Raw genomic sequence first — 26,904 nt, 5'->3', positions numbered from 1 at the left:
GCATTTACTACACAGAGCCGTTGTTCACCAACAAGCTGCGCAAAAAATTGCGCGATTATGAACGTGGTTTTGCGCAGCTTGCCAGTGAACAACGGCTCTGTGTAGTTAATGCTGCTCAATGTGAAAGCCCGCACGTGATGGAGATTTACCGCTGATTAAAGAACCGGCTTTACTGACAAGATGCGCGTTAAACATCGCATGCGATTTATCGTGCAGCCCTTGTTATTATGAATCCAAGCATTCAATGTTGGCTATAAGGCCAGAAAAAGGACAAAGTATTTTGTATAATGAAGTGTTTGCATGATCACTTCAGTAGCTAATCTATGCCAGTTTTACTGGCAGTCTGACTTAATGACTCCAGGTAATAAACCAGTTACGTAATATAAACCTCTCAAAAGAGATCCTTATGCCCTTTCTGCAAACACACACAAACATATCTTGCATTCTTTATCGGTTTTCCACCCCTGTTTTTCAATTTCCCTTCATGCTTTGCTTGCCCTCTCATCTCCCCTGAGCAGTGGAGCATGGCATCACTCTATTACTGACTGATCGTCTCCTGGAGTTTCAAAAGGTCTGTTTTGTAGCACTGCATCCCTAATGCTCTCGCTCTCGCTCTCCCTGTCTCACTGCAGGGAACCGGGCAAGTCTATGTCTCTATCACAAGTTCATCTTATCAGTCTTCAACAGAATAGAAGTTGCTGCTTTTTAGTTTTTTAGAAGAAAACAACAATCAGCCAAGAGAAAGAAAAAGTGACTCATTTTTAATAATTGGTGCAAACTACATATTACTGTGACCTGACTGTCACACCCAGTATGAAGTGTTCACAGTTCAAAAAGTGTTGTTTCAAAGTCTATTTTGTCTAGTTCAGTAATCAAAATTCCAGTAGGTTAAAGGGTTGTTCTGAACTCAGTTCATCAGATTGTAAAAACATATCACAAACCATTCAGGAGTTTGCCTTTACTGTTCTAGGAGTTTGCTATACATAAATCATACTTTGCGGATAGTTATGAAAAAACAGCAGCTGTGGTTGCCAGAAATTCACCTAGACAGACAGTCGGACGGACGGACGGACGGACGGACGGACGGACAGATAGATAGATAGATAGAAGAAATATGGCAACACTGAGTATGTTTACATGGACATAAGTAATCTGATTATTTACCTTATTCTGAATAAGACAATATTATGATTAAGGTGTTTACATGAGTTGCTTTTAGAATATTCCTTTCATGTTCCCGTTTTAGATGTTATAGTACGTAGATCGATAGGAATACTCCACATATCTTAATTCAATTTGTGTTTACTTCGAGTATGACTTTAGCTGGATTAAGGTAATAGAAAATCTCTGTTTACACGATAGATTCTTAATCAGAGTATTGTCTTAATCGTGTTAATATCGGATTATTGTTGTCCATGTAAACATACTCAATGATATGGGATGGCATATTGCTGCCTGTACAACTACCAACTAAATCATACAAAATAGAGTATACAGTCAAAATACAGTCATGTGTCATGCAGAGACTTCTGGGAATGTCCTTTCACTGTTTTTCCCCATTATAAGGTAATTCATGGTTTTTACTTGCAAAAACCATAGATATGGCATTGTTTTAGGGTAAAATGACATATAATGCAATGGTTTTACAGTTTTACACCATATATGGTAACTTAGTTAACCAATTAACAAGTTTTTATTGTAGGTTTTCATTTTTTGTTCTGTAAATACTACAAACATTTTTTTACAGTGTATGTCATGTTATTTATTTTATTTCTTTTTAGTATCCTTGCACAAAAAATGTGATTTATGGCTTTATGTTCATGACATAAATTGATAAATTGACAGTAAATCCATATAGACATGTTTGGTAAGTAGAATGCATCGATATTAAAATTCTGGCCAATGCCGATAAGCAGATATTAAAAATAAAATTCTATACTATTGTGTTTAAATCAAAACACACACACAAAACACTAAAATTGCACCACATTATAATGTACAGTATGAGATTTTCTAAAGATTATCGCTTAACATTTAACAGTGTTATTAAATTACCAGTGTTTAAAAACAATAGTTCTACATGAGCATTAGATGATTTGGTTTTTTAATGACGAGATTAATTTTTTTCAGAGGTGGTAAACGTACATTGAACTCTTCCTCTACGCACTACACCTGCTCTGTGTGTTTAGTACACGTGGAGTTAAAACTCCTTGTCTGATAATTATGCAGTTATGCAAACATCTGGACAGGAGGCCGACAGTTAACTTGTCATCATGACCTTTTCAACGAGCCAAAGTTTACAAAACATGCTGGCAGGACTTCTGACTGGAAGTTCTGATGTATGTGCCAAGGTCAGGTGACCTAGCACAGATGACCTACACTTATCTAAATGTCTGGAATTTTATGATATATAATGAAATTGCATTATTCCTTGTGTTAGTATGCACTCGTATTGTGTTAGTATGCACTTGTGTAGGTTGTTGGTGTTAATAGCAATCACTATCGAGCACTGGTTATTTTTGGTACCGCCCTGAGCAGCAGTGAACATCCATTCATCTGACCCCAGATCAGAGGGAGCCGTCACTCAGCACACGACTTATGGAAGCAATGATGAAAACAGACGCTCCCTCGTTCCCCGGGGCTGATAACTGATAAGAATGAAATGGATGGCTGAGAGTGGTGTGGATTATTATTCAACAAGCCAATCTTAGGGCTAGATGAATAACTCGGGCATATGGTGAACTGGATGGCAGTAGCTTGTTGAGAACTCTGGAACATGTTCCAATGTCATAACACATTTTTGATTTGCCATAAGGTTGTTCTTGTTACTGGAAGCAGGGCGGATTGATGGTGCAGAGTAGGGATGCACCGATACCGATACTGGTATCGGTATCGGGCCCGATACTGGTCTCCTGTACTCGTACTCGTACTCGTTAAAATGCCCCGATACGAAACGCCGATACCACACAGCATGTGTTAAGCCATACATACTCTTGGTTTCTGTACCCAATATTTAAAAAATGTACAAATGCAATAAAAATATCGGTATCGGTACTCGGTATCCGCAAGTACCAAAAATAAAAGTATCGTATCGGGCGAGTACTGGAAAAAGTGGTATCGGTGCATCCCTAGTACAGAGGATTGTGAGGTCGGTACTCACTTGTGCATGTGTTCTACACCTGTGAAGATCATAATGCCGTAAGCAAGACCGCTCTGTACCAGAAAGTGTAAGGCATACCTGAAATGAAGCACAAGGAGAAGAGGATACCAATGAAAGGAGTACACAACTTTATTAGACTGTGAAACAAGACTGTCATTTTGAGCAGGAGAGAAATGTGTTGCTGAATATGTTAAGATAGACAATTCCATGTATTTCATATACAAAAATGTATTTCATTTTTTAAAACTTGTTTTTATTTAATACTTTCTGTCCATGAAAATTATCTATGACTGTATGTGTATAAAAAAAATCCTCATTGATCCTCAATGAATTATCTTGATATTTTAATCATGACCAGGGTTATTAATTGAAACTAAAACTAATACTAAATTAATTAAAAACTATATAGGCATAAAAAATTTTTTGACAAGAACACACAATAAAATTACTAAAACTTTAACAAAATGAAAACAGAAAATATAAAAATTAAAGCTAATTGAAATATTAATAAAAACTATAATAGTATCTCAATTACTGGTCATTTACTCAATTACAATATACTGGTCATGATTATAGATTTTTTTTTTTACTGATTATATTATATTATATCATATCATATTATATAATATTATAAATCAATTTTTTTTATTCAATAAAAATATATTTGACTTTGCAGAGAGATATACAGATGATTATTTAATTAGGGGCGCTTTTAACAACTTCTAATCTTAAATTTTTTTTTTAAAAATCAATTAATTTGAACAATATTTCTATATTAAATATTTTGCATTTCCATGAATAAAAATCTGACTGTGCTTTTGATAAAACCTCAAGTGGATATGTGTATAAATTTATGTTATATAATTACATATTTAATACTTTAAAGACATAAAATACATGGACTGATCATCCATCCAAGAGTGTTTCCCTGCCTAAGCCTGAGACACTGGGAAGCCGTTTGGAAAATGGATGGATGGAAAATACATATGCTGAAGTTGCTGAAGAAAGATGTGGGGGGACTAGATTTCATCCATCTGAAATTGTCTGGATTGTGAAAGAGCTATCTTAGCCATTTGTCTGCACTGCCTATGTGATGCCAAAAAGGAAATTTGTTGAGGGGTGGAGCAAGCTATTGCATTTTGATGAGAGATTATGAAGCTTTTTCTTCTGTCCAAAAAAAATGCGCTGATGAATCCCACACAGTAAAACCAGGAACACACATTTTGAAAGTTAAATGAGCTCAATTTGGATTTGATGTTGACCGAGAGCAAACAAATGTCTTGGTGAAGTCTCTGCTGGACAGAGAGGGGTACACAAACTCTGAGTATGCAATGATAGCGCATCACATTAGAACAGCTGAGGGGAAATCCCCTCACAAGCTGCCACACAACATTTGCTTGATACACGACATTCATAAAATTAATTTGGTAGTAACAGATGATACTTCACTCACAATTTGGTTGTATCACCATAAATGCATTCAAAAGGGCATATTCCACGACATTAGAATCTGCTATATCTTGGGCAACTTCACTGTTTAGAGGTCTTGCTTCTTGCTGTCATGTTTATTGCATAATGACTTCTTGTGCGATTTGGGTGGACCGACCTCTGCTCAGAGAGCTGCAATAGACCGCTCCGTATGGTTAGAGTTTTTTTTAATAAGTATCAGTTTAAGCATGACTCCCACTGATGCAATTTCTCACATTTTAACAACCTTGTGATGAAAAAAAAAAACAATGTGTGATGTGGTTATTATGTAATTCGGTCGGCCTTTATTTTAGTTAAAGAAATGTTGAAACACATAAGGAGTGTCAAAAAGCTGAAACTACTGGTGAAAGTGCTTTTACTTAGCATTTTTTAAGTTATTACAAAAATGTGTCATTGCTAATTATTTTATCAGTACAAAAATATGTGAAAATGTATTTGTTTCAGTAGTATTTTGTTTCTCTTTTGCTTTAAGGCAAGACACCACAGGTGAATAGGGTATAATGTTAACTAATAGATATCCAGTTGTTCAATCGCAGTACAATAAGGCAACTGTTTTGTATTACTGTTTTCTGAAATGTTATGTTAAAATACGCAAATAAGACATTATCTAATTAAATGTGCTCTAATTTGCAGACATTTCCAGAACGGAAATCTAAACATTGGATAAAGCCAGGTTCAAAATTCTTGTTTCATTTTATTGACATACAGAGTTCAATGTTTTTACAGAGGGGATTTTGAATATCTCTTTTTTTTTATCATTCCATTAATAAAAAAATATCAGTCAGGAAAAAACTACTTTCACCATGTTTTCACTATGGTCCTTTTGATTCCACTTTGTGTTCCTCATACTGTAGGCAGAATCAAATATTTGAAAGGCTTTGGAAAACATCAAGCTATTAAAGATCACATTGAAAATCCGAAACAGCACCAATGCATTTATCTGATAACAGGTTATCTTATTAACTAACGACTTACACACTAATTCAAGTTCAACCAACAAGCAGCAAGTAAGTATTGATAAAGAGGCTTACAAACTGCTCCATCAGAGCATCTCTCAGTTTCCACCAGTGGACAGCGTAGCTGCTGAGGAGACTCTGGTCTTCTGCCAGCACTCCAAAGCCTCATTATAAATTGAATGGCTCGCTAACCGGCTATCAATAAATAACCCTGCAATGGATCAATATGGTAGACCTGAGATACATGAGGGATGAAGCAGACAAACACTCACCAGCCAAAGCAGAAGAGGGCCAAGTAGAAGCCCAGGAGGGTGGCGACTACATGCCGGATGAAGGGACTCGTCTTGCTAGGGTGCAGGTAGAGTCGGAACCAGAAGGCCGTGACCAGGGCGAAGAGCTGGCATACCACAAAGTTCACCTAATGGGAGAGATATAAGGTTAATTTTACACTGATCAAGAGGAAAGGTCAGAAAGCAATAATTTTTTAGTTAAACTCAACTTAGAACCAAATAAATAAGAAAGGTTAAAAATCTAAACTAATCTCCAATGTAATCTTCAAATGGAAGTCTTCCAGCACATTGAATGTTAACTGCTGACACTAACACAAGACAAATGCATTTGCGAAGAGGATAATGTCAGAGGACAAGAAGAGACAATTGACTGCCATTCAAAAATGGCTGTGTATTCTGAAATTAATTTATACACTATATAACAAAAAAGCACTTTCACAATCCCTTGTGTACTTCTCCTCTTTTGCAAGACACCATTTCCATTGAAATCAATGGCTTCAAAGAATTATCTGATGCTACAGGAACTTGTATACGTTTGGAATTTATAACACGAAACTTAGCATCATGATGGACGACCAGATTTTTAAACACCCAACCGCCTTGCAAAACAAATTCAAAGTGATAAGAAGAGAGGCTTGTGCTCACAAACCCATGAAAAGTGTTTCATTTTACTTGACGTCAATGTTTACTGTACAAAGTCATGTCTGGACCTGAACGTTACAGTCTCCTGTGCTTTTAGAGGCTAATCAGATAAAGTATGTACAGTAGGCTGCTCATAGTCTCTCGATTTTACATGTCACTGTAAATAACTGTTTTAAAGGGATAGATCACAAAAAAAAGAAAGAAAGAAAACTGTGATTCTAAACCTGTGTGGTTTTCCTTGTTTCTTAGGTATTTGTCATCACTGTCTTTTAAGTTCCACAGAAGAAAGATAAGTCATCCAGGGTTTTTGTTTGTTTGTTTGTTTTATGTAAAAAAATAAATTAAAAAAAAAGTATTTTATTTTGGTGAATTATAACTCAAGGAGATTTTGGCTCATTTATCACACTCGACATGTGAGGTGAATTCAAGTGCACTGCATTGTGGGATACACTACTGCACATTTTCTGAATGTAGAAGGTCATACAGGTATTGCATGCACACAGAAAATATGCAGAGTGTGCAAAACGTATATACTGCAAAAATAGTATGAGTAATATGGTATTATGCTATTTGGAATAACACCCTCAGCTGGGGAGAAACACAGACACATTACATTTCTCCCTGCTGCTCAGTGGCCTTCTGTCTGACTCTTTTGAGAGAGAGAGTGTGTGTGTGTGTGTGTGTGTGTGTGATAAAGCGTGAGTGAGGTCATCTTTATGTGCCTGCTGCCATGCAGATGAGCTCCAGCTCAACAAAGAAACAATCAGTCACTAGCTTAAAATAACTCTGACTTCCTGACTCTGCGCTGCTTTATTTATCTTTCACTCTCCATTAATCTTATTCTAGTTTAGTTTACTCATTAGATTTTATATGACAGGGACAAAGCATGTCCATTACAATAAGCGCAGCCCATCTTGTCTCAACTCTACTTGAAATAAGGATGGACTTGAGCCCTCAAGCACTTTGAAAACAGAGTGACTTGTTTTTTTTTACTTTTAAATATTTTTACACTGGTAATTGATTATGCCGCTTATTTTGTTGGCAATACCTTGTAGCAAGATTCACGCAAGGATGTCTACAATTGCTGAAGAAAGCTACATGTTAGCATTTATCTCATTCTATGTTGAATTTTGTTTTTAAAAAAAGACACCACAGAGTGTGATGTCATATGACAATAAGTCTAGTGTAACTGCAGCTTAATAATGTAATGAGATCACAAATGTGTGTTTATAGAGTATTTTACAATGGCTTTGTACATGGCTTAGCCAATCAGAATCAAGGACTGGAATTATCCAATTTATAATACATATAACATTATATCACTGAAGCTAAAAATGGTCCAATTAAACATTTAATTCCCTTTTTGTGTACAGTTAGCCTTTTCTTAGCAAGCTAACAGTTTAACCTTCTAAATTACATATTTTATACCATCTAAACTAAAAATAATAAAATATTGTATGTTTTCAGTAAGCCTTCGTTTAGCAAGGTAACAGTTTAGCCTAGCTTAGCCTTTTAAATGGCTTGCTTCGCCTACTAGCTTGGCACATTGGTTAAGAAAAGCTCTTTTGATTAGCTAGACAAGACATGACGATAAAACGATAAATTTTTCAGACATTGAAAACGGCGGATAGTAGTCATGGATGACAACTGAAGTCATTCTATCACATCTTGTCCCAAATTCCTAGTACAGAAAAACTGACTAGAATGCCCATCTCTATTCTAAAATGTCAGAAAATATGCTAGAAAGATGACAATAGCTTTCCGTTTAGCATAAAACCTTGGGGAATGTTATTGAAGCTTCAATCTGAAGGCTTTTGGTTTGTTTTCGCTGATCTATTTCTGTTATTCCCTGCAGACACCTCTCATCTCCTCTGTCCCCTTCAGGTGGTTGTCACGTTCATTTTGGATCTCGCGGTCTGAGATGTTTCAACTGCTGGAAACATGTCCTGCCTCAACGAGAAACCTTGCGCATCTCCTTAACGTTACAGGCGGCTATACTGTACAGAGGCAGCCATTGTTTCCCATTCTGCACAAACAGGTCAACAGTGGGCCATACAATAGCTCATTGGCTGCTTCTTTGTATCCCCCACGCATTCTGTATCACAGGAAGTATTGTTTTTGGCAGGATAAATCTGTACACACACACGCACAACAGTAAGTAATTGTGGTCAAGCAGATTTATAGAGATGATGTCACTGTGCCATTTTATATCACTAAGGGCTCTCTCACGAGTGACCTATATCGAGCGGCGCTTGTGGTCACTTTAGAGCCATTAAAAAGAACCACAGAATTACACTCAATTAATCTGGGACATTAAACCCTAATTAAACATAACCTATCCTTGCTCTAAGATTCACACGGTTTGGAAACAGAGCAACACTTGCAAGACAATCTTTCTCAAGTTTTACCAATCAGGTCGGGAAAACAAAAACGAGTCCTGAACTAGCAAATGAGCATATATGCATCACCTAAAAGCAATACCTCATGTTTACCACATTTTCATCTGTTCTCACTCCCTTAAAGTAGTGGTCAGTCATTTTTACCAATTAAAAAGTTTGATATATTAACAACTTTTTAAATTATTTTTTCATTCATGTGTACCCTCACATTGTCATAAAACTGCACAGTGACACGAAGGTTGAGGATCCAAGTGCAGTGTTTATTAATGGCAAAGGCGTAATCCAGAAGCAGGCAGAAGGTCATACACACGGGTAATCAATGGACCCTTTTCACAAGACTGTGATGACGCGTTTAACAGCCATCAGCATCGTAAATCCTCGAAAGTCTTTCATATTTGTATTTTTTTTTATGTATGTACATTTATAACACTATTCTTTGTATTATATCACCTTTGCATCAAATTACAAAAAAACAGTTAACGCTAATGCGAGGGTGTTTCTAATGCAGCGTCTATGGGAGGGACGGTAAATTTGACATCCTTCTCTCTTCTGACAGCCGTTATCAGTCTCAATGCAAAAAAATATATTTGTGGTACTCTCCCATTCACTGCTATTCAAGTTAACCCAACTATGACGACTTCCGCTGCTGAGAAACACGGAAATGTGAAAAAGGTCCATCTAAACAAAAACAACAGGGCAAAACACAGGCAAAAAGACAGGGAAACAAAACCAGGAACCAAGACACAGGAGAACCAGGAAACAAGGCTTAGAATTGCAGTACAGACACATACAAGACTTAGCAATGAATGACAAAGAGAACCAGGCTTTTATAGGGTGAGCTAACAAGACACAGGTGCAAACAATGAGTGCTGATGAGTGTGCAAAGGATTATGGGGAATGCAGTCCAGGATAGAGTGGCAAAGGTATGGGATGGATGATGGAGTGCCCTCTGGTGGTTATCAAGGGCACTCCAGCTAGTGATTGTGACACACTTGAATGGAGGCCTCATATACAGGTGCATCTCAATAAATTAGAATGTCGTGGAAAAGTTGCATTTAATTTATTTAATACACGAGTTTCACAATTTGAGTTGAATTACTGAAATAAATGAACTTTTCCATGACATTCTAATTTATTGAGATGCACCTGTATATATATATATATATATATATATATCAGATATATTCTAGAAGAAGTTTTATTCTACATGGGGCATGGACCCCTTCACAGGCGGCGCCATATTGACTTGAAATGAGCAGCTGTGTCAGCTGAGAAAACTGAGGGGGAAAAAAGCACTAAATCAAAAATATACCTTTTTTTCTCCACAGAAGAAAGTCGGGTGTAAAACGACAATAGGATGTGTAAATGATGACAGATTTTTCTTTTTTTCTTTTTTGGGTGAACAGATTTTCAACACAAATAGTTCAGTCAACAATCTTTTACATGCTTTGTTTGAGCTGCCCGATCTATGAAATGAATTTTTTTTTAACAAACATCACGCAAATACCCTTGTTTTGAGAGCACTTCTGATTACCAGTCTGAATAGCAGTATGAGTCTCAGCAGTAAGGACACAGAGACCGTGATGACAGATTTTTGTCCCCATAAACCATCTCTCTTTGCAGGCAGCCATCTGGCTTAGTTTCCACAAACACCTCCAGCCATTCAGCTGAGAGAGAAATGTATGAGGAAAGGGATATTTGGGAAGTGAGAGAAACAGGGAATGACTTATTAAGGGTCAGTATTAGAGAGCCAGGCCACTGTGTGCTGTATAAATATCTCAGTAAAATGTAAACCAGCCTTTATATTTGAGGGGAAATGTGTACTAACATGAAGGGCGAGTACTAAGATCACATTGAACTAAAGTTCAAACATGGGTTTCTAAAAGTGACACCATTAGGAGCTGGGTATTCAAAAAGGGAAATGTCAACAAACATGCAAAATATAGGTACAGGAAACATACAAAGACACACACATATGCTTGAGGGTTTAAACAGGTCCACGGCCTGAATTCTGGTCCTGGATTCAAAAACAAGTGACAATAAGTCTTAATGTCGATGTAAATATCCCTCTCTGTCACATCATTGCCAATTTCCAAAATTCAAGATCAGTGCTTTTTAACCAGGGGAATGGGGGCAAATTATGATAAGACCACTATTTTTTTAGTTTATTTATTTATTTTTAGTCAAAAAGGTTGAGAACCACTAGTTTAGATGGTAGGCAAGTTGGAAAACCAGCTGGTATTGGGCTCGAAGACCATCTTGGGCCTGAAACAAGCCTACTAACATGGTTGGTTAGCCATTTGCATGGTTAATTACGTCATATAACCAAATGAAGAAACTGCCACAGTAGTACAAATAAGGTCTAAAATCTAACAGATTTAATATGAATCTTCAACATTTCTGTCAAAATACCACAGACCGCATACTAAAGTCATGTTAAATGTTCATATTAAGTGAATAAGCATGTATTTAAGCAACTTTACATATATTTGCATACCTCCACTGCATTCATTTTGTACTGTATCTTTAAAAAGCTTAACTGTACTCCTAGAAAATAGGGATGCATGATATTATAGGAATGTTATCGGAATCGGCCGATAATGGCTTAAAATGTAAACATCGGCATCGGCCCGATATGAAAAATTACGCCGATATGCCTTGCCGGTAAGACTAATAGCTCACATGTGCGTAGGGCGTGTTGGCGATAAGATCACGGCAGCAGTGTGGTCATTCTTGAAGCTAACTTTCGCCATAATGGTGATTTGATTCACTGTTTTGAATTGCCAAGTAAAAATTGGTTGAAAGTAAAATGCATAAATAAAATTTGAATTTTTACAACTCTTTTGCTTTAGACCATATACAAATGTTAAATCTTTAAATAAAATGTTGTCTGAAAGAAAAAAAAAACTGTCTCGGGGGGGTTGGGGGGGATGCAGTGACTGATTTATAGTTGATTTATAGTTATTTTCAAAGCATTCAATGTACTTTCCTTTTAAAATAACTTCATTATTGTTTTTGTTAAACACTAACCAGAATTTAAAATTATTTGTTTATGATCTCTGCACAGGAGAGACTTGGTGTTTTTTCCAAACAAAAGGAAATATATCGGCATCGGTTATCGGCCAAAATGAGCTGAAAAAGATCACCATATCGGATATCGGCAAAAATCCAATATCATGCATCCGTACTACAAATATGAACAGCATTAGCATGTACTGCAGGGGTGTCAAACTCATTTCCTGCAGAGTTTAGATTCAACCCTAATTAAACACACCTGATCCAACTAATCAAGTCCTTCAGGCTTATTTGAAAACTACAAGGTAAGTGTGTTGGAACAAAACTCTGCAGGGCTCCGGCCCTCCAGGAATTGAGTTTGACACCCCTGATGTACTGTAAAACACAAAGTAACCTTGTAGCTAGTACCAACAATCATTTACAAAACAGAAGGATGACAAATAGAGTGACGAAGAGGCGTGACAGGAGTAGTGTTTTTATAAAGTGTCTCTAGTCAATGAAACAGAAAATTGACCGGCAAGTCATGTTTAAAGTCAGTATCCTTGGCTACATTCAGGTAGTTATGAATAATCACGTACTCTGAGGCTAAAAATAGCATCAGGTGCATGTAGGTCCTGTAGTATCACTCAGAAAAGAAGAAAATACCTTAAAAGGAAACAATACATTGAATTCAGTGGGAAAAAAAGAGGTCATACCAGTTTTGAATGGTCTAGCCAGTCACCTAGGTCAGATATGGTTTAGAACATGGTTAACCTCTTCATCCAGGTCCCGAAAACAGGCTACCAGCTCTAACCAGGTACACCAAAATGAATCAACCTTAGTCCCAACAGCTGATTAACCACTTTAAACCAGCTTGAACCAGCAGAAGCTGGTTATAGTTGGATTTTCCAGCAGGTATTGTTTTCATTCTGACAATTCTAACACCAGCTACTGTTTGAATAGGAGACGTAAAGATTTGACATGAACACTTGTCAGTATTTTGAATGGTGTTCAATTTCGTTAGCTTTTAGCGATGGGCTAAGGGATAGGCATTTTTCAAAAATATTGTATTTGAATATTTGGGTTCATAAAAAACGAATATTTCTTTATTTAAATGTCATTTAACAAGAAAGATGTTATTTTTTTAATAATCAAGTTTTTGTCACCATTTCTGAACAAGCGTATGATTAGGCATTATACACAACAATGTTCTACAACAATGTCACGTTATATCTCATTCAAGCTCAAGCAGAGCAAACAAAAAAAAATAAAGTAGACTGTGTCAATTACAGTACAGTACATACACTCGAGTCGGCCTATGTTTACCGTGTTTATGTTGTCTCACATCATGTTAATGTTGAGAAAAACAATAATATCCACATGCTCGGGTCAAAGTTGGCTCTTCTGTCTGGTAATAATAAGAATGCACACCGACACAGACTTCCAGAGACACAAAGAGGTGTGCGAAGCAAAGTTTCTTACAGCGCTTTGTGTTTTCTGTTCTTAAACCACTCTCCCTCAAGGAAACTTCAAGGAAACGACAGTAGGTATAGAAAAGAATCATTCACCCCCCTTTAATTAAAGCAAAAGGTGGTTCAACAAAATACTCACACAAGGGGGTGATCCTTTTTCCAACTCTGATTCTGTTTTTTTTTCTGACATGTTGGTGTTATATCTTTCACTCGGATGTTATAAGTTGCACTGAGTAAATACAGCTGGATAAAACAAAAACTGTGTCCGTCTTCATTTCAGGCTGCAATGCAACAAAATTTGAATATTTTAAAGGGGGGGTGATTCTTTTCTATACCCACTATATGTCTCAAGATCATTTGGCTATCAGACAAGCTCTCTTCTCGGCACATTCGGGATACAGCTGCGCTTACCTGCAGTCGTGAATGCAGTGATGGACAGCTGTCTTTTCTCAGTCGACTACTGTTTGGATTTCATGTGATTTCTCATTGTGGTGGTGATATTATGATAACTCAGTTTCACTGATTCATTTGATCAAAGTAATTCTAAACTTCGCGAAGCAGACGACAGCATTCTGATCAAATACAGTCAACTTGTTAACACGCTCCACAGCGACACCCAGTGAATTTAGTTATAAATGACTTTTAATTTGCGTGCTTAGGATTTATCATGAATTCCCTGCATTTACTGCCAGGCAAAACAACACATAGTAAAATTCGAAGTGTTTTTATTTTTTGAACAATAATTACAGATTGATTATTTGAATATTCGACTATGTGTGCACACCCCTAATGGGCGCCAGCTCAGAAAAAGTGTCACAACTAATAAAACATGCAGCATGATGATTCAGATATCAGATTTGACCAGTAAGAGTTAAGCTTTGGTACAGGTGTCTTCAAAGTGAATGAATAATGCAGAAAGAGGTTCACTTCTATAATTCATGGGAATGTAATATATTACTGGAAGTATAAAAAGGGAGGTTAGGCACTCATTTGAGCTCTTCAGTTAAAAAGGTAGACACACACAATCACTTCAAAGCACTCAAATGGTAATCAATATCATTGCAATAAGCGATACTAAACCTAGAGCAATTAAGCTATCTGTGGCACTGCCAGTCAGGTTTAACGGTGACAAAGAACCTTGGCAGAGATTCCTGGCAAAGACGAAAGAAATGCAAGACACTGATTCTTCCTCTATTTTTCCTAGAGCTCTGAACTTCAAACAGAATACTGCACAGAATTACAGTAAAATGCATGGAATAGGAAGACTGCTCTATTCAGACAATTTTAGGACGTGTTCCCCAGGAAAAAAAAAAAAGTAAGGAAGGGTGGAACTTTTTACATTTGAAATAAAACAGCAACAACAAACAATTATATTGCATCTGAATTGAACGTAACCTCAATGCATCCTATACATGTTGTCAAATGTCTTGCACACATCCAGTCTGCTTTTTCTTCATTAGTAACATGCAATTATATAGGAGGTGTTTAATTTTATCTTTAGCTCCTTGCATTCTTTCGTATCATGTAGACAACAGGTTAAGTAAAAATATGAATATGCAATATAGCACATATATTTAGCAAAATGCTCTTCTTTATAGTTATTTTTACTAGCTGACTAATGAGCTTATTGATGCCGAATGGTTATTCTGAGGTAAATGTTGCGTGGCATTGTTTACAAGCTTTACACATTTTTACCGCAGTTATAAACACTGAATGTGCGATTACATGAGACATTTCAGTAAGTTGTACTGTAGGCTATCTTATAATATAACTTTTGGTGTCCATTAGGACTGTGCAGTTAATCACATGCAATTGTCATGCTGCGTTCATAATCGAATGCGATTCATCTGCGATTATGAACGCGATATTGCCTAGCTTGTCAGTGAACTACGGCTCTGTGTAGTAAATGCCACTCCATCTGAAAGCAGGTGACGGCGATTTACTACTAATCACGGAACCGGCTTTACTGACGAGATGCGCATGACAATCGCATGTGATTAATTGCACAGCCCTAGTGTCCATTCATGCTTATTTCGTACCATAGTAGTAAAGAGAAATATATGATGGGTTCACCTGCCGCTTAATTGAGGCGCTAAAGCGATTGCTCATGCCACATTAAAGAGCACCAAAAAGGTTTGTATTGTTTGAATTTCATTACGAATTTAGCAGAATTTTAAAGCTGATACTGTTTATTAAAAGGTAACAGAGCACAAAGCTTGTTGCGATTACTGGATGGCAGATGCGCTACAAATAATACGAAGTTCACGCATTAACAGAACACAGCATGTAGACTAAAGATCTTGAAAATAATAATAATAATTAATACTTTAATTAATAAAAAATAAAGATTTTGGTGCAAATGCGACCGTTTTAGGCACAGCCTGGAGCCCCAAGTATACTAGCTACTTGTGAACAGAATTTACACAAAATGCAGAGAGAAAAAAACCTAACCTACCAAACTACAAATTCAACAGTGCAGAATGTCCAAACAAATTCAATTAGTCTTGGTCTTTTTATTTCTTTTGAGGCCTTTCACAATTTTATCCCAAAAATAGAAAGAAACTCCCTAGGACATGAAGCCCAGCATGTCCACACTTCAAAACAAATGTCTTTTATTTGCTGAGCTACACATTTTAACTGATTAAATGCTTCACCCTACAGCAAAACGGTCTCAAATGTGCTTATGTTTTATGATACAGCAGCTGCTCCATTAACAAAGCAGGGGGATAAACAAGACTTGTTCCATTTGACTACATGTCACTGCTCCGCTTGGGCCTCACATTTGGTATCCAAGCAACCAACTGCTCAACAGAGCACAACTTCGCCAAAGGGAGGCAGATCGGCTTTGAGGAGGGACATTAAACTTCATTGGCAGCTCCTCTGGCAGTGTGGAATGCTATTCTTTTGAGACTGCAGTAGGTCTGACTCTGACACATATTTCTACACGGGCATGATTTTACATAGATCTCAATCTCCCATCACCCTCATAGGAACTTCAGAACCCAGTTATAGAGCAAGTAATCAGTTCTGTGACTGGTTGCATAAACTACTGAGACAAGTCATAAGTTAGTCTTTTTTTCTGCAAAACTGGTCATACATTTTTTATAGCTGACAAATTAAGTGTATAATCATAAAAGTCTCAGCTAAAATACAAGCAAGTTTTTTCACTTGCAAACCAGTGTATTTGTTGTAGGGCTGTCAAGATTTTCATTACACAATAACCTACTATAATAGAGTGTCAAACAGTTACTGGTGCTGGATTATTTACAATATTATGTGTAGTATTAACTAACATATCGATATTTCATTGCCAGTTTTATTTTGTTAATTTGTGATTCAAAAACATTGGAGTGCTGCATTTTTTAGAAGTTGAACTACTTTTAGCACAATGCTCATGACGTGAGGCACAGAAAAACAGCAATAAATGACCTCCATCTCCCAATTAAACAATTAAAATGAGCAGAAGTAATGTGAGAATCATCATATGAGCAGCCTCCAAAATATCAACGTGTTTTCGTTATTCAGGAAACAAAGAATACGAAAAATTAAATTTCGCTACACCAGATAATTCATATTGAAACAAACTTAAAGTAAGCGCTTATCATGAACGCTAAAAAAACAATGATGCAAGCAAGTAAAAAGTTATTTCTAGTTATCATTAGCCAATAACGCTTGCCAATATACTGTGGGCCACTAGTTAAAGAAACTTTGAGAAAAAGTGGAAGTCAAAGGTAAGTATTATGCAGAAATCTGTTTCAAGGAGCAAGCCTGTCAAGTTGGGCCTGCCAAACCTGCGTGTGGCACCTACCGTTTCCCATGGGAATCTACTCTGTACTTCATTTCGCACCTGTGTGACTCTCTAACACATCCGATGCACATATAACAGCCTGCCAGCAGAAGCCTCCTCATCTCTGTTTCTGGGCTGAATGCATTTCTTCAGTATATACTGATTCACTTGGCAATCCATCTCTAAAATAGGTCTCAGCAAGGCAGCAATTCCAACTTCACTTGCAGCCAAAGATAAGACGCTAGTGTGCCAGAAGTGTTCCCATGATAAGCCGCATTTCCTCCAGAGCCATGCTCAAGCTAACCTTCAAGAGACAAGTTCAGTAGCATTCATGATATTTTCCATATTCATTTCTATTCAGTCTTCAAATGTATGATTTATAGTCACTCATGTTTGCTTTACTAAACAAAACAAGGAGCTCATGCTAATTTAATGACATATGGCGCATGAATTTAACATGAACATCCACATACAAAAACCCTTCATGTTTATTTTTTTTCCTTTCTCCAGGCAATTCTGTGCAATGAGGACAGTGGGGAAAAATTATCACACCAACAGGCCTCCTTCCTCACAACGTCACTACAAAAATGATGCTAAGCACTATGTCCATTTTTCTTAGGGGTGCGCCGGTCCGATATTCAGTATCGGTATCGCTCCGATACTGGCATTTTCTGCCGGATGGGGTATCGGTCAGACGAGACCGATCCAAATCCGATATTGTGCGTATACTATTCTGTGTTATTGTTAAGCCCCACAAAAGGCACAAAATCATTATAAAGCACCATAAAGTTTCCTTCCACTATATTCCAAGTGTTCTGAAGCCGTTCCATAGTTTAATGTGAGGTACAGATGAATATTTAAGTTGTTAAATTCAGGTTCCTTTAAACTCTTCTCTCCGCTGCGGCTGTCAGTCATCCTCAGCATTCAAACTGCGTATCGCGTTCGGTTACGACAGTCAAGACAATAAAAATCTATCCAAGATGATTCACTGTTCCTATTATTATACTTGATCTGTAGATAAATATCAGTGGTTTTGCACAAAATGACTTTATCTTGCTGGAGTTTAGTGCTGTTTCTAAAGCATGTTACTTACTACCGGGTGTCTGTTAGATCACAACACTGGAGTAGAGAGCACTATGAATTGTTCTTCATGCGCACAGTAACTGAAATTTAAAACTGTTAAAAGGCTCAATAAACTATTGCACAGATATAATACACTACGCATCAAAATCCTCTTCCCTTTGTGCTTTGAACTTTTCTATGTGGAGCGCAGCGCGTTGTGCCGCTCCGTATAGGAGCCTTTCATCATATTATAATACTTTTGCGCAATGAAAAATTATTAATAGCCTTTCTTGTCACTTTTTCACTAAATATTTAGATTTTATAAAATTATTGTGCACTCATGATTGTTCTAGAGTAACTTTTGCTACTGAATTATCCACTAACCTAGTTTATATTAGTATTTTTATCATAGATTATGATTATATATTTATTCATTTGTTGTTTTTCTTTACAATTAAGTTGTCTATATGTGGTAGATTGTGTTTAACACATAAAAGAATGATGATCAGGTCAACACATTGAGGTATAGTAATTCTACACTGATTTAAAAAAAAAACTGCGCTGGTATCGGATCTGTATCGGTATCGGCCGATACTCAGAATTTCTGGTATAGGATCGGGATCGGTTCTAAAAAAGTGGTATCGAGCCAGCCCTAGTTTTTATGAACATGTTTTCTAAAACAAGAGGGGCAGTCATGGCCTAATGGTTAGAGAGTCAGACTTGTAACCCAAAGGTCACAGGTTTGAGTCTTGAAAAAAGAAAAGCCTACTCCCTGTATATTTATATGACATGGCTCAGGTCCCTACTAAGGAATTGTTTCAACAGATTTTACATCTACTAAGCAGTCTGAACATTTCAGTTTCTGAAGGGATGTCTTCATCTCAATCTCTCAAATTTAACAGAGGTCTACAGTTCAACTATTTTCACAACTTCCCACAACCATTGAAGCAAATGTTGATCAACTCATCATCCAAAATAATGGTACTTTGTTCATTGGTTCACTTGGTAAAGGCACAAAATAAAGAAGACAGAAGCAGGTTGCCTTCTAAATTTCATCAACATGAAGGAAAATAGAGAGAAAGACTGAGAACAGAGAGCAGCAGAAGCGGCTAGTTGAACATCAAACGTGGCTTTTCCTGCCAGACTTAGCCTGAACATCAGTTGAGAAGAGAAAGGGAGACTCTAAACAATACCCGGATTACACTCTGAATCAGTAACCAGTGGACACTTTGATTTCTCAGGCCATGGGAGCTGAGGAGTTGGCAGATTCAAAAAGCTGAACAAATAAAAATAATGTACAAAGTAAGTTCCTTGTGGTTACGCCACATGTGTTGACAACAACCAAATTCCCTCATGTTGTATGTCTAACTATATACTTACAGAACATACTTCCTCAGCTGTTAAGAAGCAAGTCCATCATCACATGCGGTGCATAGGAAACCACAGAGAGAGAGAGGGTGAGCACATGAGCGAGTTGTGACTTCCCATGGCATCTTCTGACTTTTTTGTTGAGGAGCTTTTTTCTAGGAACTTTAACAAACAAACAAACACATTCCAAATCTTCAAAAAGCAGGACAATGAGAGTCAACTAGAAATAACAAAAAAAATAATGCTTTAGGGCAGCACAAGGAAGGATCGTTAAGGATCATGCGACACTGAAGACTGGAGTAATGGCTGTTGAACATTTGAATTTGCTATCACAGGAATAAATTTCATTTTAAATACATTAAAATATACTTTTAAAGTGAAATAATATTTCACAATATTATTATTTTTAGGCTACGTCCACACGAAGCCAGAGCTTTCCCTATCCAATCTTTTTTTTCCCTCATCTCAAGAAATATCTGCGTCCACACGAAACCACAAAACCGACACAAAACGATGTAGTATACATGCCAGACCAGTATGTGGCGCTGTAATTCTGCCACAGAGATACACTAAAAACAGAGAAGAAGACTTGGAGCGTGCACATAAACCTTGCGCACGGTATACAAACGAACATGGAACAATACATTTATTAATCTGTGTTAATGTTAGTTAATAAAAAGACAATCGTTCAGTGTTTGTTCATGTTTTTGTTGCGGTTACGTGACGTAGCGGTGTCTGACTAGGGGTGAGACGTGGGCTGATGATGTCATCGTTTCAGAAAATATACGGATTCGCTGTCCACACGAAAACACAAGGGTGGCGTTTTCAGATTTATCCACTCTGGGACCCGGTTTAAAAAAATATCGGTTTCACTCTCCCAAAACGCCGGATCCGTGTGGACGAAACGCCTATACGATACAAAATCTATGCGTATACAGCTAAACGCGTCTCCGTGTGGACGGGGCCTTACTGTATTTCGATTAAACGAGAAGCATCTCAAATGCACAAGCTGTACTGTCCTTTGCCCTCCTGCATACAAAGCTGTAGCTGCAGAATGGAGCACAAAGCAGCATCTCCTGCTTTCAAACACTTCACCAAACACAAAAGACTCCTGTCACCCGGCAGCAGACTTCGGCTACGTCCCTTTATGTTCATCCAACGATCACAGCTTCCTTGGTCAGCTATAAATAAATCACCATTCAAGCCTGGCCTGCATGACAAACGGCTGCCATTCACCCCACCTCAAACAGAATACAAAAGCAAAACCAATGCAAAAATCTCACCCTCACTTGTGGAGGCAACTCTCTAGAAAAAAAGTGATAAATTTAACAAGTGCCAGTGACATTTCCTGTCAATTTCAACATCTCATTTTGGAAGCCAATCAAAAAGCGAAGCTTGTCAAAATGAGAAAAGGATGTAAACACCTAACATGAACATCAATTGCCTTACTGTTGTGTTTCTGAAGAAATAAGAAAGACGAGGTGAGAATGACAAGACCACATTTGTTGAGTCACATACAATTAGGGCTGCACGATTAATCGAATGCGATTGTCATGCGCATTTTGTTAATAAAGCCGGTTCTGTAATCAGCAGTAAATCATCATCACGTGCTTTCAGATGGAGCAGCATTTACTATACAGAGCAATAGTTCACTGACAAGTTGCGCAAAAAAAATCTCCATTTTATTTCGCGATTATGAAATCGAAGAAATCGTTCGCGATAATGACAGCTGTTTGCATAGCTTCTCAGTGAACTACGGCTCTGTGAAGTAAATGCTGCTCCATCTGAAAGCATGTGAAAATACCACATTTAATAACATATTTTTACTCCAAACTCACTTCATAACGTCAGTCGAGTGTTTGAAATAAATCCTTCTCTGAGATGACGTGGCTTCTTACACAGAATAAGGCACGCAACATATTTCATAAGCACCCTCTGGCCTTTGGATGGAGATTTACTGCTGATCACAGAACCGTGCTTCACTGAAAGATACGCATGACAATCGCAGCTTCTGTCGAATCGCGATTTCGATTCCATTTCGATTTATCGTGCAGCCCTACATACAATATAACTTGTCAGTTATTCTGTGTAAATAGAAGCTGAGGAATGTGTACTAACTAATAAAGCTACTAGTTACGTAATATTATACATGTAATATGTCACCAAGAAATCCCAAACTATTGACTATTGACTTTGGGACGATGGAACCAGAAGTTCAATAATGCTTACTCATTTCTGGGTTTTAGGAATCATTCCTTGGCCTTCTGCACTCTATTATCTCAATCTCAAATCTCAGCTTGGATCTCAGCTCCACCTATTTTAATGACAACTAATGCCTCCATTTACCAGTTTTTTTCAATGCAGTCTTCAATACTACAATCCACCTGGGACAAAGAGCATATGCTGGAGAAGACTAAGGCACGCTCATTCAGACACAATTCTTCATGCGTGTACTTTCAGCAGTTGGACTTGAACCAAGCTTTACCACCTTATAATGAGCCTGCAAAAGGAAAAGGGCTAAACACAATATGTGTTTTTTTTATAAGAACCGCTAAATCAGACCACACATTCAGAAAGGGGCACGCTGGCAATCCCCCCTTACAAGCTGTAATGACTTACAATCAGTTTCTAAAAGTTCTGGTTGCTAGGATACAACGCTGCCACAGAGGCTGGAAATGAGACTGACAGCAAGTCACGGAGAAAGAAAAGCGACCGAAATGAGATCAATTTCCTTTTCATATCAGCCATGAGTCATGACACGCACCAGTCCAAAATAACATCACATTCACACCTGAGCATTGTCAGCAGCAGATGCCATCTGGAAGAAGCCAAGAGATGCTGTCTGGTCTTAAAGAGACAGAAAATTGCTTCAAGACGGTCTGTTATTATTGCTTTTGACTGGAGGTTTAGACCAGGGTAGGGTTGCACCAGCGGATCATAAGTATTTACTTAAATTGAAACATAAAGTCCACACTAGTAGTCACTACTAGCTAGTTTGTAACTAAATCTGTAATTAATTTTGTTGCACCATTTGTTCTTAAAGGGATAGTTTACCCCAAAAATGAAAATTCTGACATCATTTACTCACTTTCAAGTTGTTCTGAAACTGAGTTCAAAGTTTTTTTCTTCTGCTGAAAACAAAATAAGATTTTTTTAAGAATGTTGGTAACCGGTAGCCATAGTGTTTTTTTCCATACTATGGAAGTCAATGGCTACCGCCAATGGGTTACCACCAATCTTCATTTTTGGGTCAACTATACATTTAAGGGAGATGCACAGTTGCATAATATTACGTTTACCTTTAATGATCCAATTCGGTCTATATTAAACTAAATAACTACAGTATTGAGATTCGTTGGATGAACTCTGCTGGCTTGTACTGCTCCGGAGAAATGTTATCATTACTGAACAAGTGCTTTAGAAAGCAAGCCAACAAACCCTACAAGACAATAATACAATTAGGCAGGGTTATTTCCAGCTCCCAATAGTAGCTAGCAATAATAGCTGATTGGCTGCCATTGATAGGGGAAGAACTCTACAAGTACATTCCTTAAATCTGGGCCTGGGCTGAGTGGCTGTGATGATGAGTAAGTCTAGATGAGTAAGTTTACACATACAACCAGAAACATGAGAACTCTAAATATCATCATATCATTCCTGTTCTTGTTGAGCAAGCAGATTCATTGTCTTTGGCAACTCTGGACGTTGTTCCTGTATGCCACAGTGAAGTTATTTCTCTAAACGGATGATTTCAGTTACAGCCCCTGGAAGACACATATGAGCCAGAAACAGCCAGGTGCAAAACTTGTTTTTGTAATTGTTTAGCTTCTTTATATTTCTATTTATTTTTATTTCAGATTTAGTACATTTACTACTTCAACTTAAATCTTATTCTAAATATCTAAATATCTTTCTTTGTATGTTTTTTTTGTTACCACAAGGAGTTGCAAATTGAATCTCGTTGTACAAGTCGTGCAATGACAATAAAGTATTCAATTCAATTTAATTCAGTTCAACCCATTTTTTATATATATACTGTCTGCAACCAATCCAATCCACTGAAAAAAATAAAATAAAATCAAACTGCATTATGACCAAGCTGAACTTTAGCACATTATGGAAAAAAGAAAGTACCACACTTTAGTACAACACTCCCATAAGCAGAACTCAGGCAGAGGCAACTGGTCCCAAGAGTGTGCCCATTTAGAGAGATAGAGGGTGGGCATATACCTCCTCTGAGAAATCAACGCTGCGCCTCACGCTCCTGCTGTGCGCACTGGGGTGAGCGACAAGAGACCTGTGAGCTTCCTTATTACAAACCGCTACAAAAACATATGCACCTGCCTTTCAACAGGTAGTGAGGGGAGAAACAATTGAGACTTGGACTCTAGAGTCTTTAACCAGGAGCACGATGCTTTGAAGTAGCACTGCTATTTCATCCAGTGCAAATACACATCTTTCTATGTAAATTTGGAATATTTAGTCATCTTATTCACAAAACTCTTCACTATTTGACTTGCTGAAAGTGTGTGTAGTTATCGTTCCTAATGCCAGATTTACTAAACAGGGCAAATTGGCGTTAGAGCGCAATTCCAAATAAAAGTGGAAATTTCTACGGGTGATTTACGGACAATGCGCAAATTAAAGAACACAGACGCAGCCAGATCATTTCCATAATGGCCAACACAATCTACCAAGAGCAGCGCAAATTAGCGTCTGCTTTAAGACATGCTTTTTTGGAGTGTTAAATAATGGCACAAATACCAGTAATTTGACAAGCGCAAACATTAGTAAATCACGTAGCGTGATTCATTTTAATGCTCTCCTCCCATATATTTTGCGTCTGAAAGGGATTGCATCAATAGGGATTGCTACAAATGCATATTCAATAAGGTCAGGTGCAAAAATAACTGTGTCCATGCCTTTTCAGCGCTAATTCTTCACTGCATGTCTTTAGTAAATCCTGACAGTACTATTTTAACGTGAAAACTATTTCAACGGTTTGCGCTGGCGCAAGCTGTTAGTAAATCTGGCTCTTAGTGTGAACGGGCCTTGGCTTTGATATGAGATTGGCCTGCTCTAACAAGTGTCCTTTCAAGTGTGGACTAGTGACGTACTAACAAATGAATGGAACATAGTCCATTTGAAATCTTTTGGCCACACATTATATGAGTCCTCCAACAGGCAATCATCAACCTTTGAAGATCAACCAGAATATTCAGTAAAGGCACTGCCTCAAAGTGATCTTGAGAGGAACTGTTTTATGTAGAAAAAGGCATTGGTCACCGATTTAAAGACCAGTTGTGGCCAATCATATCCTTGTGGTCTATGACTGGCTTCTACCTCTGATAACCATCATAAAGTGTTTCTAAAGTCAAAGTGGGTTTTTCTGCACCACTAACATCATTAAACAGAAAAAAAAAAAGTTTTCAATAGAGTTCCCCCAAACACTCCCTCTGTCTGCCATTGGTTAAGCCAAACAGATAGCCATGCCCTAAACTCACACCATTGGTTGACCCAATCTTGCTGTTGCCAGGCTGGTTGAGAGCAAAGTTTCAAAAAGGGTCACTATGTTTCCACTTTTCCAGATAAATTAACCTACATATGACTATATATTACGCTGGTTATTTTGTATAGTAAAATATAACACACTTCACCATTAAAGGGATAGTTCACACAAAAATGAAAATGTTCCAATGTTATTTGGACCCCAATGTTAAAATATCTTATTCTGTGGTCCCCAGAAGAAAGAAAGTCATTCAGGTTTTAAACAACGTGCATGTGAGTAAATGAGGACAGTTTTCATTTTTGGGTGAGCTATGCATTTAACTATAGTGCACTGAAATGCAAACCAGGAAACCAAGGGCTTTAGGACCTATGAGACTATATTCTCGCAGCTGACTGGGAAGTGCCCTTAGTGACATGGCTATTTTAACTGCAATGGTTTCAATTTCAAATTATACACTGTCATGTTACGGCACAAAATTTTGAGCCCAGCCTAGCAACCCACATCTTACATAATCAGAACCAGATCTATATGGCTATGGCTTCACTCCTGTGTTGGCTAAAGCTCAGGACGTAGTAATCCTAACAGCACGTTTCATGATGTGCTCGGGCTGAGTTATTGATTCCTGTCACATTAACAGGAGTTCTGGAGTGGACTTGTGTCGGGAGAGGGTTTGTAGGCTTGACGCCTGCCAAAATCTCATTCAAAAAAGCTGGTGAAGAAGCATGCCAACGGCAGAGCAAAGGGCACTAAAGCGGCGGACATAACCAAATGGATTTACAGATCAAAAACCACCTTGTTTGCTTGGATTTCCATCCTTGATTTATCTTGATGACTATAGGCTAATGTTTTGAGGAATGCTGGCATTAAAGTAATAGTTCACCCAAAAAAGAAAATCTGCTGAAACTATACTCACCCTCAAGCAATCCAAGATGAAGATAAGTTTGTTTCTTCATCAGAACAGATTATATCCATATAATGCATCATTATATACTGCTTTCTCCAGTGAAAAAGTAGTCTCATCTGAATCAGGAGAGAAATATGCACAGATCAAGCACCTTTTACAAGTGAAAACAGGCCAAAACAGTTCTAAACAAATATGTCGATGGATTTGGATGCGAGAGGCAAATTTACTTTTTCATTGGAGGAAGCGTCATGGATAATGGACTCATATATTGGCCAGAACCAATGGTTTAAAGTTAGACCACCTTATTTGCTTGTTACAAATACGCAGCTTTTCAACATTAATTGGTGGACTGAAGTCATGTATTACTTAAAGATTATTGTGATGTTTTTATTGGCTGTTTGGTCTCTCATTCTGACGGCACCCATTCACTGCAGAGGATCTATTGGTGAGCAAGTGATGTAATGCTAAATCTTTTCAAATCTGTTCCGATCTACACTTGGATGACCTGAGAGTGAGTACATTTTTATTCCTGGGTTAACTATTCCTTTAACACACTAGCTGTTGGGTCCCACACCCATAAAATATATTTAAAGGGGTCATATGATGCTGCTAAAAATAACATTATTTGGTGTATTTGGTGTAATGAAATGTGTTTATGCGGTTTAAGGTTAAAAAAACACATTATTTTCCACATACTGTACATTATTGTTTCTTCTCTATGCCCCGCCTTTCTGAAACGCGTCGATTTTTACAAAGCTCATCGTTCTAAAAAAGCGAGGTGTGCTCTGATTGGCCAGCTATCCAGTGCGTTGTGATTGGCCGAATACCTCAAGCATGTGACGGAAATGTTACGCCCCTTACCATATTGTGATG

At 37.6% G+C, this 26,904-nt stretch overlaps 1 protein-coding gene across 1 annotated transcript in view; it reads right to left on the bottom strand.

Moving 5' to 3' along the window:
- LOC107707682 (membrane-bound O-acyltransferase domain-containing protein 2-like) overlaps nucleotides 1–26,904 on the bottom strand; it is a 62,482-nt gene that overhangs the window by 31,292 nt on the left and 4,286 nt on the right. The window contains exons 2-3 of the mRNA XM_016511772.1: nucleotides 5,877–6,022; nucleotides 3,161–3,238 (exon numbers count right to left, since the gene is read on the bottom strand). Of these exons, the coding sequence (XP_016367258.1) occupies nucleotides 3,161–3,238; nucleotides 5,877–6,022 (224 nt within the window). The remainder of the gene's footprint in view (nucleotides 1–3,160; nucleotides 3,239–5,876; nucleotides 6,023–26,904) is intronic.

The sequence above is a fragment of the Sinocyclocheilus rhinocerous genome, unplaced genomic scaffold, assembly GCF_001515625.1.
Source record: "Sinocyclocheilus rhinocerous isolate Xijiao unplaced genomic scaffold, SAMN03320098_v1.1 scaffold415, whole genome shotgun sequence".
Taxonomy (NCBI): Eukaryota; Metazoa; Chordata; class Actinopteri; order Cypriniformes; family Cyprinidae; genus Sinocyclocheilus; species Sinocyclocheilus rhinocerous.
Note: the sequence above shows the minus strand (reverse complement) of the source record. Positions and strands in the feature narration are given on the sequence as shown.